This window comes from Fimicolochytrium jonesii (genome assembly GCF_025526975.1).
Source record: "Fimicolochytrium jonesii strain JEL569 chromosome Unknown EV422scaffold_20, whole genome shotgun sequence".
In the NCBI taxonomy this organism is placed as follows: domain Eukaryota; kingdom Fungi; phylum Chytridiomycota; class Chytridiomycetes; order Spizellomycetales; family Powellomycetaceae; genus Fimicolochytrium; species Fimicolochytrium jonesii.
The window spans coordinates 329,970-345,972 of record NW_026515687.1 but is presented as its reverse complement, the minus strand read 5'-3'; the positions used below and the strand labels follow the sequence as shown (position 1 = coordinate 345,972).

At 53.8% G+C, this 16,003-nt stretch overlaps 4 protein-coding genes across 4 annotated transcripts; 3 read left to right on the top strand and 1 right to left on the bottom strand.

The window, feature by feature from the left end:
• The first annotated feature begins 110 nt into the window (after positions 1–110).
• On the top strand, positions 111–2,956 carry EV422DRAFT_536800 (uncharacterized protein). Its single transcript, XM_053070861.1, has 6 exons — positions 111–350; positions 441–551; positions 616–992; positions 1,056–1,155; positions 1,216–2,483; positions 2,547–2,956. Exons 1-6 carry the CDS (start codon positions 151–153, stop codon positions 2,852–2,854), a joined length of 2,364 nt encoding a protein of 787 aa, XP_052923721.1. The 5' UTR covers positions 111–150; the 3' UTR covers positions 2,855–2,956.
• Positions 2,957–6,424: 3,468 nt separating this feature from the next.
• Positions 6,425–9,053, top strand: EV422DRAFT_601619 (uncharacterized protein; the record flags this gene model as incomplete). The annotated part of the gene is made up of 11 exons (XM_053073704.1): positions 6,425–6,725; positions 6,789–6,828; positions 6,892–6,949; positions 7,008–7,103; positions 7,179–7,260; positions 7,325–7,370; positions 7,438–7,798; positions 7,870–8,244; positions 8,313–8,403; positions 8,485–8,512; positions 8,586–9,053. 11 exons carry the CDS (start codon positions 6,425–6,427, stop codon positions 8,659–8,661), a joined length of 1,554 nt encoding a protein of 517 aa, XP_052923720.1. The 3' UTR covers positions 8,662–9,053.
• A 261-nt stretch (positions 9,054–9,314) lies between these two features.
• Positions 9,315–10,515, bottom strand: EV422DRAFT_498625 (transmembrane BAX inhibitor motif-containing protein; the record flags this gene model as incomplete). The annotated part of the gene is made up of 6 exons (XM_053068030.1): positions 9,315–9,350; positions 9,445–9,474; positions 9,551–9,610; positions 9,686–9,875; positions 9,948–10,142; positions 10,229–10,515. The coding sequence occupies 6 exons, from the start codon at positions 10,513–10,515 to the stop codon at positions 9,315–9,317; spliced, it is 798 nt and encodes a 265-aa protein (XP_052923719.1).
• A 3,090-nt stretch (positions 10,516–13,605) lies between these two features.
• EV422DRAFT_164221 (uncharacterized protein) lies at positions 13,606–15,710 on the top strand. Its single transcript, XM_053065027.1, has 2 exons — positions 13,606–13,992; positions 14,078–15,710. Exons 1-2 carry the CDS (start codon positions 13,832–13,834, stop codon positions 15,603–15,605), a joined length of 1,689 nt encoding a protein of 562 aa, XP_052923718.1. The 5' UTR covers positions 13,606–13,831; the 3' UTR covers positions 15,606–15,710.
• The last annotated feature ends 293 nt before the right edge of the window (positions 15,711–16,003 follow it).

Below are 16,003 nucleotides of genomic sequence, written 5' to 3'. Positions count from 1 at the left end.
ACTGACACTATGACAATTCTATCGTGGCTTTCTCCCTGTCAAAACCTTACGTAAGTCGGACTTCTTCAATGAAGCTTCTTTCATGCCACCCGTCAATAGCCCCTTCCCATCCTGGATACAAAAAGAACGTCCCAAAAATCTCCGCGCAACATGCCTATCATGCTCCCCTACCTTCCGTTGGGGACTGCGCAGATTGTAAGCGCGCCGCAGCAGCAATACGGGCAGGTTTATACGCATCAGTACGATCGGCGACGAGGGCAGGACGCAGAGCAGGCAGAGCAGGCGAAGCGGTGGCATTTACCGAGGATTGGACTGGAACCTGTGAGGCTGCTCGGGGGTGGTGTGTACTCGTGAGTAGCATGTTCGCTTTTTTGTTGCAAACTCGTGGTTTTTCCCTGTGGATTCAGAAGACATTTTGGTCTGATGAATTGACCCGACAGGCGAAGACACAAAGAACTTCTGGAAGCACAGAAAAGAGCCCGCGAAGCCGAAGCGGCGCAAGCTCAGCGAAAAATCATGCGGCTAGCGAGGGAGGCCAGTCAACGGCAGAGGTTAGCCTGCTCTCCTTTTCCCCCTACCCGTAAAACATTTTGCTGACGGGAAAATGAACTCCAGGGCACTCGACAACGCACTCCGAGAACGAGACCTCGCCAACCAGCGTTGGAAAGAATCAAAAGAGCTGCGCCGGATACAAGAACAAGCCGCCCACCCTTCACTGCCACCATGGCGTCTCGGCGCTTGTGCCGCCGTCGCGTCCGATACGCGGGCCCCAGGACGCGAGAAAAGTTACTCTCAGCGCACGATATCGAGTGCACGCTCGCATCAACATGCGGCGGCCGTGTCGTCGGAAGGACTGCATTTTGCGGACGGGCCGCCGACGGGATATAGCACGGGCTTCAATCCCGTGAGAAGAGACTATGCGGAGTCGGACTATACGAGTACACGGTCTTCCAGCGCGGCTGCGCCTGTGATTCCGAGGAGGACGCTTGGAGGTGAGCTATCGGGATGGGTTGTGTGCTTGTTACGGTAGAACTTATCGTTCGTTTTACGGTCAGATGCTTATCTGAGCTACCCAACGACGCATAACGGCCGCAACCTGCGCGCTGTCAAGGGCTACTCCGTGGAGATTCATGACAAGCGGAATGATGTAGCTGAGTAGGTTTGCCGGAATGCAGGACAAACCCTTCGATGCTTCGTGCTAATTTTGTACGGCAGGGTAATGTCCGCGCCATCTGCGTCCCGACAAGGCTCTGCCAGAAGCAGAGCCAACAACGAACAAGGCAGCATCGTTTCTCTTCCAGCCACAGCCGGCACCATAAGCGACGTCGCAGCACCGATAGACGCCGCAACGGCTTCATCAGCGCCGACATCCTCAGAAAGCGAGGGTGGGTCAGCAGCTAAGATAATTGACCTGTTCCCTGCGGTTGAAGGGTCGGTCGAGGCGCTCGGGCTGCCTGATGAGTTAATACATGGAGACAGCTCGAGAGAGACGTGGATCCAGTCTGCGAAGACTCAAAGTGAGGGCTCGATGCATTTGCGGCCGATGAGCCCGTCGAAAGCGGACAAGCAGTCGGCGGTAGGAGTTCCGCTGGAGTGGGCTGCGAGCACGAACACAGATATCGACTCGGGGCTGTCCCGAGCTGTTTCGACGGCGGAAAAGGGAAAGGAGGAGTCGTCGGCCGCACCTAGCGGGCCTACTTCGCCGGGGGATGTGCCACCGAGTACCACTCAAACAGCTTCGGCAACGCCACGGACGTCACATAGCCGTGCAAGACCACCTTCGGGGCGAGTCAGACCGTCCGCGATGAGTTCCCGCCCGACCTCAGGAGCGAGACCGCAAAGTGCAAAGAGCATCAAGTTCGCAGAGACGGCGGAGATAATGGGCGGAGAGGACGATTACGGGAGGGGTGCAACGGTGGACGAAGATGAACCCAGGTCGCGCATTACGACAGCTCATGGTCGAGATAAGAAGGACGGTAATAGTAAGGAAAGTGCGGCGTTGGGAGATTTCGAGAATCACAACAGATCAACGGGCGCAATCGCACGATCGAGTTCGTCCAGTCACTCCCTGGACCTGTATCCGGATCCCCATCTTCCACAACCTCGACCACACCCCAACGCAACCACGAATCAACCCAGCAAACCGCGGGTCAAACAGTCGGTTGGTAAGCCAGGCAGCCTGCCAGAAACGATTCTGCGTGCATTACAGGATGACCCAGAGCGCATTGTGCCGCACGCCATCAAGGAGATGCTGAGGCAGGATGCGCTTGCGGCGCAGTTGCTGAGGTCCGGTCAGTCGAATGGATCTCAGGCGTCGGCGGAACGAACTGAGGCATCAAAGGCAGGCTCGGCATCTACGGTACCTTCGCGGATTCCGCGGTTTCGGAGCGCTCCGCCTGGCAAACGAAGTAAACTTGTCCCTCATAGGATACCCGTGTCGTCCGACAAGATGTTGAAGACTTGGAAAGTACGAGATCAACAAGGTACGTGCGGATGATTGTGCTCGTCCCCCGCCTTGCGATGTGTTCTGAAGGGACTCCACACAGGCTCGACCGAGATCTATATGTACGCGGGTAAAGACACCCGGAGTGAAACAGGCCTGGACAAGCCCCGTTTCGGGAAAATCCAACTACATGAGGCCCGCACAACCGAAAAGATTAGCGGTAACATCCCGCGCACTTTGAGCTCGGCGGTCCCCGCCGTCGGAGGTAGTCGGGACAACTTAGGCGACGCCAGTAGACATTCGACATCACTGCGCGCCCAAGAGGATCATTTGCTGCAGAGTATTGAGGATATCGATAGGGCACTGAAGCCGAAATTGACGCAACTGATCTTGAGTAGGGTGTTCTTTTGAAACAAGAACGTTTTGGGGGACTGGATCTCGAGATTTCGTTCAACCTCTGGCTTTTACATATCATCCTAAAATTGTACATAGTGGAGAATACGCATTTTCTGGCCAAGATCTGCGTTCCAAAGGCACCGCGTATCTTTGGGCTTCGTGCCCAAACATGACCACGTGCAGTCCACAATTACTGCAAGAGCGGGCACCGAGATCCCGTCGCTGTGCACAAGAACCTTGTCACCTGGATTGAAGCGTTGAGTAAGACGATTCTTATCATAATACTTCGCCTGCTGATCCTGGGCTTCCCGCAACCTCTGTTGCACCAACAATTCTATGTCATCAAAAGCTGTTGCGTATCTTTCCATCTGCGCGATCAACTCGCGACGTTCCTTATGGAGAAACGGGATAGACGTCTCATCCGGGCGCTGCAACACCTGTGCATCTACCTTCCAGTTCATCGGCGCCTTGGGGATCCTCCCCACGTCGATCTGGAATGGGCAGAAGCCGGTCGCGTTCTGCGTACGGTTATAGGCAAACTCCAACATTGGCAGCTTGTCCACCCAATCGTCTCCCGTAACGTTCAGATACGGCTTTAGCATCTTCTTGAAGACGCTAACAAGCCTTTCAACCTTTCCGTCTGTCTGCTGATGTCTCGCCGTGCTAAGCTTCTGCGTCGAGCCTAACAAGGAGAGAACACCTTCCAGGAGTATGCAAGGTACCGGGGATCGCGATCTCCGATAATAACCTCTGGAGTGCCAGTATGGCGCCATACTTCCCGGAAATACAGCTGTGCCAACTCGCTAGCAGTAATTGTGGACTTCGCCGGGATGAAATACGCGCGCGACGAAGCGCGACGACAGGGAGTCGATAAAGACAATGACGCTGTCGTAATAATCATCCTCATGCACTTCCCCCCCCCCCCCCCCCCCCCCCCACGACTGCGTCCTTGGCATTGAGACGGGATCCATGCCCATCGTATGCCAGCGACGGTCGGGGACCGGAAGCGAGCGCAGCAGGCCAACCCGGCCATGCTTCGGCGATTTGAACCTTTGACACGCACCGCAGGTGCGTACATACGTACCGTTTAACATCTTGTTCCATTCCTGGCCAGTAGAACTCACGCAGGAGCTTCCCCAGCGTGCCATGCACTCCCGTATGTGTCCCAGACAACATAGAGTCATGGTACTCGCGCAAAACGACTCCTCGTAATGCGGCAGGAACATAGAACCGCTCATGGTATAGTAAACGACCACTTGAATCGATGGAAAACCGCCGATCAAATGTTGACTGTCGTTCAGGCGGAGCCGCGAGTGCCACCTTGCGTGCAGCAAAGAACTCGTCGGACGCCAAGGTTCGTGTCCAATCCTCAAGTGACACATCCCCGAGGGAGCGCACTTCAGTGACGGAAAAACTACCCAAGGTCATGGCAACGTCGACACGCTTGCCACAGTCAGCACATTTGGGCGCGTAATAAGGATTACGGCTCAAGACGTCGGCGACTGTATTCCAGCGACCAGGGTAGTACTCGATGTCAAAATCGAATTGTTGTAGAAAGTCAATGACCTGGACTTCCTGGGGACATCCTGGACCGGGATATCCCCACCGAATACCGATACCGCCACGGACCACTGTGTACCTGGGATCCGTACACAGTGGCCGGAGATACAGGACTCCGCCCACCCGTCCAGCTTCCTGGTCGCGGGCGCTAATGGAACTTCTGATGCGTGGGCCACTGCTAGTGATGCCAGGGGCGCCCGCGGATTCGTTTGTCTCCAGTTCATTGGAGCGCCGGGACTTGGGGTAGAAGTACGCGAGGATGCTGCGTACGCAGCAGGGCGACTTTCCCAAATGTCGAGTGCCTGGGTCTGGTTTAATAAGGATTTAGATTCCCACGTGGGTTTCTTCCATCCAACCCATTTGACCAGGTATTCGCGCTTGCGGGCAGGGCCCCGTTGAGCTTGGATAGACTCGATCTCGTATTCGGGCTCGGCATTGGGGTTGTCTTCCATCAAATCTGTGTCGGGATCTTGACGGAGTTCCTTGGGAAGAGCGATGGACTCTTCGAATCGGACGTCGCGCGACTCAACGAGGACGTCGCGTTGAGGCGCCCATAGGACGTAACCCTTGGAGCCATGATCTCCCGATGCGAATATTCTGCGGTAAACACAATATATTCGGGTGCAAACCGAGCCTCCCTCCCTTTCCCTACCAAACGACATTCTTATTGACTTCAGGTCAACGATTTTCAGGAACATCATTCCCCTATGCGAATATTCTGCGGTAAACACAATATATCCAGGTGCGCAAAGGCAAAATTTCGCTTCTCGAATAAGGACACAATCATCCGGGGATACACCAACCAAACCCCCCTCCTCCCCAAATGCGGAAGAACTCGCTAGGATGGACTAGATGAAAGCGGGTCCTCAAAACGTCCAACGCCATGTCCGCAATACACCCCTATCCCCTCTCTCGGCCCTCCTCCCACCCCGCCTCACCCCCACACTCCTTTGCTTCCATCCTACATCAATCCTGCAAACCTGGCAAGTCGTCCCAAAATTGTACAATTCCGAAAACGTCGCAAAACCCTGGTCCGTCTTGAACCCGTCGAGAGTTCACAGTTTCAAACCGCCTGTTGTAGATCTCGATCGTAAAAGCCTTCTTCCCAGCTAGCGATAATCCATCGACCTCGACTCCATAATCATCGGATACGATGAAGTCAACATCGGGGCGACCGTCCGGTCCTCAGCAGCCGCACCGGCAGGCGAGCTATCAGACCATGGGCGATCTCAATGGGTATCCATACGCCTCTTCGGCGCCGACCGCATACGAGGTATGGGTGGACGCGGTCGATGATGATGCTGGGGACGTCGAGGAAAACTCCATCATGCCCAAGAAAACCCACCTGGATCTAAATCTAGATCTAGTGAGTATAAGTACTACCATCAGCTGATTCGAAGATGGATATGATACACGTACCTGCACTTCAGCCGAGACTCCCCCCTACGTAGGTGATGAGGAAGCGATGCACCGATATGTGGCCTCAGGGAACAAGAACGGTGACGCTGATAAGATCGAGAAAAGCCATGCCGTAACGTACGTAACGGTTAGTGGCCATAAGAACCGATTGCGGAACCTTCCAAAAGAGAAGCATCCGGGATGATGTGAAATTGTGAATTGTCGCATCCCCAGAATGCCAAATGCCCAACCAACATCTGCCAACATGGACGCGCACGAAGGTGTCGACTGTCGCAGGAGGCGAATCATGACGCTGACATGACTCCTCGCAACTTCACAACAATCGTCTCGTGCGAGACTATGGGAGAGCGAGACTATGGACACCAAAGCATTGCTCCTGCATATGCGCCACATATCTTCCCACCATAAGGGGCCCAGCAATGAGCAGCTCCCGTGCATACTCATCGCGTAGGGACCCGGAAACGCAGCCTCTCCTGTCTAATCGTCCCGCGCGCCAAATGTCCATCCCCAACTCGGTCGTTACCGTCGCGGTCGAAGACGACGAAGCGCAACCTAATTCGTGCTGTTACAACATTTCGCAAGGTACTCACGCTAACAATTCCGGACATGAGTGAGAACGAGGACAACACCGGCGCCCACAGGGTGCCACCCGGCCCTGTAAGCGATATCTTCGCATCAGCCGTCACTGCTTTCAATAGTAAAGGGGGCGGCGCTGGTGTCAACGCCTCGTCTCATAATGCTCCCGGAAATGTTTCTCACGTCCTCCCAACTACCGTTGATATTGATAACCACCACCCTCATGCTACCGACTCTGTCTCTCCTCGGGTTGAAGGCTTCCGGAGAAACGAGCTGAGGAAAAGAGTCCGCAAGGTCCTCAACGCCAGTTCTCTTTTAAAGGAGATGAAGGGTAAGATCGCCGATGATTTCAGGCCCATTTTCAACCCCTCGCTAACCATATGGAAATATTCAGCGGGACGGTTACGGAGGAAAAGCAACCTGCGGACACCTGGGTACGTTGAGGAAACGGTTTTCTTACCGATCGTCCCAAAACCTGAGCTTTACTCGTAACCCAGCGCCCCACCTGGCGTCGACGTCAAGCGGCCCAACCCGACTCTCGAAGCTATCTTCAAAGTAAGCTGGCAGGCACCCCATATCACACTTTTGTCGAGAGCTAATCATTACTTCTCAGAGTGATGCGGCAATCCGAGTCGTTGACTACTCGGCATCGAGATATGTGTACCATGACTTGAGCAGGTTCACATTAGCGGAGTTTCTGCAATCACCAGTAAGTTCGTCCGGCAAGACGCTCTTTTCGGAAAAGCAATCCGCGAACTCACAGCGGCTATTGCCATATCCTTAGCGACCAGCATGGGTGAAAGTACGATGGATAGACATCCGAGGTTTGAGTTATCCGGCTATCCAAATTGTTGCGGATCATTACCGTAAGGCTAGATTGAAGTGTTCAGCCACATCCGACGATTCCGTCGCCAACATGCTCTCCTCTAGGCTTGCACCCATTGGCAGTGGAGGACACGTTTCACTTCCCACAAGCGTAAGCTTCATTACGTGACGCCGCCGAGTCAGATCCAATAACCTAAAATCACACCCGTAACACCTAGTATCAAAGCGGACTGGTACGAAAACCATATCTACCTATCGATGCTCCTTTGCACCGTTGACGACGGGGCACAGGACACCGAGTCCGTGTCCGAGGACGGCACCGACGATCACTACACCCGCCGGACTCCACTCTTCCAAAATCGGGTGGAGATCAAAGTCTTTCCGGGGATGCCCCCCCGGCCCAACATCGTTACCGAGCAGGTCAATGCGTTCCTGATGCGCGACGGCACACTGCTTTCCATTTTCCAGAGTGATGGAGAGCAGGCTACGGCGCCGTTGTATGACCGTTTGGCGGAGGGTGGGACGACGTTGAGGGATAGCGAGGATGCTAGTTTCTTACTGTTCTCTCTGATGGACATTGTAAGTTAGCGTAAGGGACGACATCATAGCCCAGTGGGAGGCTGTTAGCTGACCCATGGGCAACCCCACAGATAACCGACCAATTCTTTCCCATCCTCGACGCCTACAAACACCAACTGGACCTCCTCGAAGCCTCCGCCCTCGAAAACCCCAAAGCCGAAGCCACCCAAGAACTGCACCTCATCGCAAAAGAGCTCGGCATCCTGCGTCGCGCGCTGATGCCCACGCGCAGCCTGGTTGCGACCCTCCGCGAGAACAACAAGGCGTATTACGTGCATTCGGAGCCAGTGAATACGGCGCCGTTTGTGAGCAAGCTGACGAGGACGTATTTGGCGGATGTGAAGGATCATGTGGGGGCGGTGGTGGATGAACTCGATAGCTTTGAGAATGATGCGAGGCATTTGATTGATTTGATCTTCAACACCGTTTCGCATTCGACGAATGAGGTAAAGCAATAACCGCAGATCTGCCCATACGGGCCTATTCGGACTGATACCCTTTGGCATCCCTTCAGGCAATGAGATCCTTAGCGATCATATCACTAGTCTTCCTGCCCATCTCGTTCTTAGCAGGCGTCTTTGGAATGAACTTCGAATACTTCCCCGGTAAGTACACCGCCGTCCAGTTTAGCTGTCCTACTGAACATCACCTCACACTCCTCCTCCCTCCTGTTCCTTTCCTATCAGAACTTCACTGGGGAATGGGAGTTTACGGGTATGTCATTATCATTTACGCGGTTCATGGAGGGGCAGAAACTTAAGTCGCTCTGCCACTTCTCCTCCTCTAGATTCTGGATTATCGTCGGAGTAATGGTCTGTCTGATGCTGATGACGTTCAAGTATATGGGCTGGTTCGGGAAGTAGAATCAACGAGCCACGGGAAAGGCTGTTATGAGCTTTTTGGGGGATGTATCTGCAATGAGTGCTGGAATGGCTCAGTACAACTTCGTTTTGACGTATTACTCGAATATCAATCATCAATAATCATGCGTGAAGAAACATCAAAACAAACATGCATTGCCCTGTCTCAGACCGCTGCCTCTCGCCTGGGAACGAATGGGAGTGAAAGATATATGCATATGACCCGATGTGGGACGAGGGCATATGAAGGAGTTAAATTCTACTACTCGGGCTAGATCTTGAGGGAAGGTGGGGGAAGACGCAGCATCCTCGAGGGATCCTTACGATGCACAAGTCGCGTTTTTTGGCCAACCTCTTCTACTGTCGATGATCATAATGGGGTTCTTTTCTCCAATACACCGCTGAACCATCTTCGAGCTTCAAAGTGAGCCGAACCCTTATTCATTATTCGACCTTGGAAAACGCGACCTCATACTCTGCGGCCCTTGACTCGAAGCAAGCCCAACTCTCAGCCTTCTTGATCTCCCCCACCCAAAAAAAACTCCTAATGCTACAAGGGGAGCTGAATAGGCAGTGATGCTACGCTACGCCGCTTCCGCAACTGCTATATGCTCCTCTGACGACCAGCCTACCAAAAAACCGTTGGTTCCACCCGTTCAATCGTTCCTTGCGTTCAGGATTCGTAGGATTGCCTATAGCGGAAAGGGAAGGGACAAAGGAAGAACGTCAGTGAGCCGCTCAGGACCCCGTGGCGCAACCCGGTGAGAGAAGTGTTCGAGTATTCACCAAGAACAGATTGAGAATGTCGAGGTACAGCTGTTAGTGTCCAAGGGATAAATGTGAGTACGCAGGAATGGTTGATGTATGAGGACGGCGCCAATATGGGACATACCTCGACGGAGGCCACGATGTATTCCTCAGGGCTCAAACGGGTGAGTATCATTTGCGTATCCTGAAGTTCCCCAAAATATTCAATTAAGGGTGTTTGCAATCTCAACAAGAAAGACAAAAGGGAAAAACTACTCACAAAGCAAATAAACCCGCAGAACAGGAGGGCTGTGCCCACGGCGATCGCGAAATTGGCCGCCGAGCCGAACGGGAAGAACAGCTGGATGAAGCCGGAGATGACGAGCACCCAGAGGCAGCCGAACAGGAAGGGGCCCCAGGAGGAGAAATCGTATTTGGTTTGGAGCGTGAAGAGGGTTAGGCCGACGAATCTATTGAATTATCACATTCATCATGTTAGCAATTTGTAACGGGGGTATAAAAGCCATTTGACCAAAACTCACAAAGCAAAGGTCAAGATCACAGCCTGCAAAACCACAATCGAGTCAAAGAAAGTGACCAGGACAGCGATGGAGTACGCCTCGCTGGCGGTGAACGCGGCGAGGAGGTAGAGATTGACCGGGTGCGAGCGGCGCTTCCAGTGCAGAGCGAAAAGAAAGACGAAGGTGGCGATCAGGCTTGTATACATTGGCCACGCACTGTGTCAAAGTAACAACCCCTCTGTCAGTCTGTGATAGGTTGCATAGCAGAAAATCACAGATATGCGAATACATTCTCAACATACTTCGACTGAACCCAGCCCTTGACCCCATCATTAAACATAAACAAAGCGCCCAACGCCATCGTCAACCCCAGCTGGCACGCCAGAATGGAATACACCTTCCGCACGAATGCGAGGCGAATGTCCTGAGCAGCTGCAGCGACGCTGGTGCCATATTTGAAGTCGTCGGGAATGTCGGAGTCGGCGTAGGCGGGCGGAAGGCCGGATGTACCGTAACTTGTTGAAGCGGAGGGGGAGGGGGGGATGCCATCTTCGTGCGGTGGGATGGGGCGATAGGAGTTGGTGAACATAATTGATATATAGAGAATTGGGTTTGAGGGGAACTTGGCTGAGTTGTGACGAGGTCCTTATGAGTGCCTTGGATGCGGGGCAGATGCCACGGTGAGGATGATATACTCTGACAGTCAGCGCAAAGCGAGAGATTGTTTACAGATTGTTTACGCAAAAATTCGGAGCCTTGGCCTCCTTGGCGAGCAGCTTGGCGAGTTGCCACCTGAGTTGCCACAGAGAGTCTCGTGTCACTTTGACAAACAAAAACGACAGAACCGGTTGTCCGCCAAAGGTGCATCCCAGAGCAATCTGTGTCTCAAACCTACCTTCTCAACTCGCCGAATGTATCTGGTGTGGTCACGTCATGCTGCATGCACGAATTCCCGATCGGTCGCATTCATCTTATGAGAGCGTATAAGAACTCAGCCTGCAATATTCCCCCCACGTTCTCCACCAAACGGTCGTTGCATTTGACAGGAATTACTACTCGCCAGGACTGAACGCAGAACCTACGTATAAGGCCCTTCTCTCTATCTACCCAATCGGTTTCTGCATCACCACAAGTGCCCACCATATGCGGAGTACTCACCCTTGAGACCTGAAGGCATACTGTCATCAACTCACACCGTCGCACTCCGTCATGGCATCGTCCGCTCTTATCTCCACATCAGCTCAAGGGCCTACTCGAATGCTCCATAAACACTCTCGTGACCCTATGTCCTGAATGTTCAGCCGAATCTCAACTTCGACCTCCACACCCCTGGGTGACAATCCCCGCTGGCGGAGGGCGAATCCGCGAATCTCAGGGATGGGCCTTGTCCCGCTCTTACGTCTGATGGATCCTTTGAAATGACGTTTGGTTTCTCGTCTTGTCTTTTTACGCTTGATCTCATGCCGGATCCATCTTGCGTGTAAACTCGCTTGAGTTCCTTTCGAAAGAATCCGAGTGATAACCGTAACTCTATGGGCAAGGCCGTACCGCATGATGCCCTCCGAAGACGCCTAATCTAACTCAAAGTGAAGCTTCTTTCTGTCTGGATCGCTCGGAAATCAACACTACGTACGAGATGCAAATCCATCTTTTGACAGTTTGTGGAACCCTGCTTGCGGGTTCCTAACATTTTCTAACGTTTCGGTAGTAACGCGTCGAAAACCGCAAACGCGAAAGTCCAACTCCGCGTTTTAGTCCAAAACACGAGGTGAAGACTCCGCTAACCACGGTAAGTGCGCGTAAGGGAAAAGTCGGTTCTCTTTGTTGCAGGGTCTTGGTATCGCTCCGGAGGGAGGACGATGCCATCACCTGGGTCGTCCTGCGACACTGGCGGTGGACAGTGAGGGTCGCGGTATCGTTCGGATGGAGGATTCACTCATTGGGTCGATCGCCCCCCGTGCGTCTGTTACAGGCTGGCTTCCTAGATCCAAATGCTGTGAGAGCTCGTGCCACTCCTCCTTGCCAGCGTATTTCGTGTGGACCAAGGCTTGTTTTTGCGGAAAACGTGATGAAAGTATTCCGAGCTGAGGCTATATGTTCCCGAGTCCTGATCCTGACGGACACGAAACGTCGCTGCAAGCAGTTTGATATCAGTGATAGTGTTTGTAATATCTGTATATGGACATATTCAGGCGGGAAAGGGTTGGTCACGCCTTTCGCGATCTGAAATTAAACGCGTGGGGGATCGGCGAAAAAATCCCGGAACCGGCCTTCATGATTTGCACGTGCCGATATGTCGGGACGGAATGGGCGGTGAACCTTCTCACATGCAAGGTGCGACCGAATTCTCGAGATTTTCCCAGGGGTCTTGATTTGACTTTATGGTGAGCAGTTACGCATGGTCCGCGGTAGGTTGAAAAAACAGATGACGAGAACCCGGGAGAGCTTTCAAGTCACTGGTTCAAGTCAGAAGAGGCAGAATCGGCGGCAGAGTGAGACAGAAGCCATGTCTCGTTGCGTGGTCTCATTTGCGTGGTCTGAGAGTTATCCGTCTATTGTCGTTCTAATTGTAACTTCAGAGACATCTGGACAGACATCGATGGCCTTTTCGCAGCAGCGATAAGGAAAATATGGACTCGTGACGGTTGCGAGCGCGTTCGCTTTGTTGTTCTTACCGCGGCTTTTATCGATACCCATCGCTCGGCTTCTGACGGAAGCTCCTTGATGACCAGACGCCCAAATACCGAGCACGAGGGGGGGGCGGGGGGGGCGCATGATTTCGGCGGGACTTGTAGCACTTTATCGCACTTTAGCGCGTTAATGAGCGGAGTGGGGGCGGGGGCCTAGACATGTGTAATGTGGTTAGCAGCAGATTTTTAAGTACAAACGAGGGCCAGGAATGGGCTTTATCGGGCAGCATCAGACAGATCAGATGCCCTTGGGGAACCGGTGACGGCGCGTGAACTTGCAAACACTATGGGCTATTTTCCTGAAATTCCCTCATCGGGGGGGGGGGGGAACCCTTTTTTGGTGATTTGGCAGGCAAGCCAGCGGGGGGGCGACGTGACCACACCTCCTTCTCATCCCTCGTGCCATCCAGGCAAAAGATTCCTATCTCGCGGCTGGCTGCTGCTCGAGGGAACGAGGTCACTTGCACAGCAGCTGCTTTGTTTGGGGGCCAGGCGATTCCATAACAACACTCCATACACACTCACTCGCTCCTCCCGTTCCGTCCCTTTTTTCTTTCTCCCGCTTCGCTCACAAGTCGTCTCTCGTTCGCTTTATCTACGTTCCATCAGCCAGCACCACCCACCCAGCGAACCCTCCACATCACTACGACGTACTGTCTCCCTGTTGACGACCTTCCCTCAACACAGAAAACAGCAGCAAACTCTCGTCTTGATATACTCGCCCACCGCACCGACTTCCCCTCAACTGACCCGCCCTTGTGACCGCATCCTCCGTCACTGCTTCTCCTACCGCCTTTCTCCTTGTGCAAAAAAGTATCTCGTATTATCGTGTGGTCAAGTGCCTTGTTGCTCAGCCTATATCTGAGAAACCTACGCACTGCCACCGCCCGGGAACAAAGAACCCTCAAGCCCTTCTCTACGTCACATATAAGGAACGGAGCATGCCGCTCTGAGGGCTTTGGCGTCTAGCTAGCCAAAACTCTTTCCTCTTCCACCCGTTACTGCATAAGCTCGAACTACCAGAAACTCTCGTCGCCATTGCCTGCGAAACGCAATTGTCGGTCGTCGGCCCTCCTTCTTTCGCTCAGCAAAAACACGCGTGAGGAACTCTGTGCGCCCTCAAACGCACTCGTCCCGCTCAGCAACCACAAGCAGACCACACAAACCACCCACCGCCCAATTACCCCGCTCTAGCCAACCGTCGTCGTCCGTTCGATGCCCAGAGTGCTAGCAGAGCCGGTCTTGACCCTTGCCTTTGGCAACATTCAGAAGCTGACCTCAATTGACGAGGCCGACATTCAAACAATATGGAACGTCTTCACCAAGTGCAAAGACAACCTCGAGAATGGACGACGCCTTGAAAACATATCGTGGAGGTAGGTTGAGGAGCTTCGTCGGCGTTTATCCTTCACGTTTTGCTCCTGGCTCAAGCTAATTCTCGCTCTCCTTATCCTCCAACAGGTTATGGTATCGGTCCTGCCACGGACACTCTCCTCTTGAAGAGACAGCTCCTCTCGATATACCCGAGTTCGATCCCATGCCGAAGCAGAACAAGTCGCCACATGTATCGCCAGAGTCTTTCAAATGCATCCTCAAGAATGCCGTCGACGACTCAAAGAAGGAAGCGGACAAGAGGAAGAACAACCTCTCGTTGATGAAGGCTGCTGCGGCTGCTTCCGTTGCTTTGCAGGAGCAGGAACGCTTGCCGAAGGAGCTTGCTGCAGCGACGCAACTACCTCCGCAAGAGCAACAGTCGGCACCGGTGAGGCAACAGCAACCAGCAGCAATCCCATGTACACATCAACAGCAATCGTTGTCCCCACCAACACCTGCGCAGGGGCAGAGCATTGCGTTGCCTCCCGCACCAGTTGCCGCAGCAGTCGTCGCCACTCCCGTCATCGCACCAGCTGCACAGGCAGCCCCCCAGATCCACTATGTTGCCCCATCCCCGGCGCCGGCCGCCGCCCTCCCACGGACGACTAGTGCTGGCACTCTCCAACCTCACAGTTCCTACGCGACAACTTCCCAAACCAACATCCAACGAGCTGCGAGTGCCGTGACATTACAAAATGTTCGGACTGGCGTGCACAACTACGCTGCTCCACATATGCCAGAGGCATATCAGCAATTTATGCCACGTCACATGCCACCAACAGCGTACCAGCAGCAGTTCGTCCACCCACCTCAGCGGCTACAGAGCCACCCACCACCACAAGGGAACGGCGCTGCTCCTCAACACCCCGTCACGGGCCGCTTGCAAACTCAACTGCTACCGCAACGAGGCTCGCATATGCAGCTGAATAAGCTGCACGCGCAAGCGCCGCAGCCGAACCGTCCACCACTGACAAGTCGGCAAACGATAGCCACCGACAAACCAAAAGTCAAGTTCTTCATCTCCGAGTCGCTCACCCCAGACCACGCCGCCCAACACCTTCCTCCACAACCCGCCGTCAAACAGCAACCACCAACAGCTCTCCCACCAGCAGCCTACGCTCCCCGTCCAGTCGCTCCAACATCAATACTGGACGACTACGACGCAATGGACTCGGACAGCTGTTCCGAATCCGACTACAGCTCAGATATCTCGGACAGCGAAGACTACTCATCAGACGAGGACGAGGACTCGGATGCATGCTCGACATATACCCCACCCCCACTCTTCCAAAAAGTCGCCCTGGGCGACGCCAACGGCAGCCCCGAGAACCCGCCCACACTCACCAGCCGCCGCTCCCTCCTCTCGGTTGCCATTAAAGAAGTATCCGCCCTCAAACGCGCCAAACCGTCCCAATTCAGAAACCTCAACGCCCTCGCTAAAGATGAGATGGACGAGCTTGTCGGCGCCGGCATGCGCGACGACATGTCGGAAAGCCTGCGTGAGAACTTGGCATGCGAGCGCCGCATGATGCCGCATAACATGCGTTATGCGCGCGGGATACCCACCTCTGAACGACAGGCGCTGGTGTTTGATGAACCGGAGGAGTATTGGTAGAAGATCGGTGGATGCTTCATCTGGACGGTTTCGCTATTCCCCCCTCCTTTATTTGTATTTAGAGAACGTTCTCGCGGACTCCTGTACCCAGTATAGGTTTCTTGCGTCGGCCGGCGGCAGGGCTTACTAGTCGCTCATTGGTGTGGGGCGGTGGGTACGGGTTGTTCTTTTTTTTTTGGGAAGCTTGTTGGCGTTTCCGATAGGGGGTGTTACGTAGCCCGCTCGCACATCGTGCTGGGTTGTGATGGCATCATTTCTGTATATACTAATTTGATGATGTCTTTTGCCGATTGAGAATCTGTGCTGTTGTTGTATTCACGTACGATGGGGTCCTTCACCATCTTGGCAAATGGGAACATGAATATATGGTGTTCGAGTGAATACCCCTCGTCGTCAAC

Coding starts and splice junctions, on each gene's coding strand:
- EV422DRAFT_536800 (XM_053070861.1), top strand. CDS start 151: ATGCCTATCATGCTCCCCTACCTTCCGTTGGGGACTGCGCAGATTGTA. Junction 552..615: donor GAGGCCAGTCAACGGCAGAG/GTTAGCCTGCTC, acceptor AATGAACTCCAG/GGCACTCGACAACGCACTCC. Junction 2,484..2,546: donor GAAAGTACGAGATCAACAAG/GTACGTGCGGAT, acceptor GACTCCACACAG/GCTCGACCGAGATCTATATG.
- EV422DRAFT_164221 (XM_053065027.1), top strand. CDS start 13,832: ATGCCCAGAGTGCTAGCAGAGCCGGTCTTGACCCTTGCCTTTGGCAAC. Junction 13,993..14,077: donor CTTGAAAACATATCGTGGAG/GTAGGTTGAGGA, acceptor ATCCTCCAACAG/GTTATGGTATCGGTCCTGCC.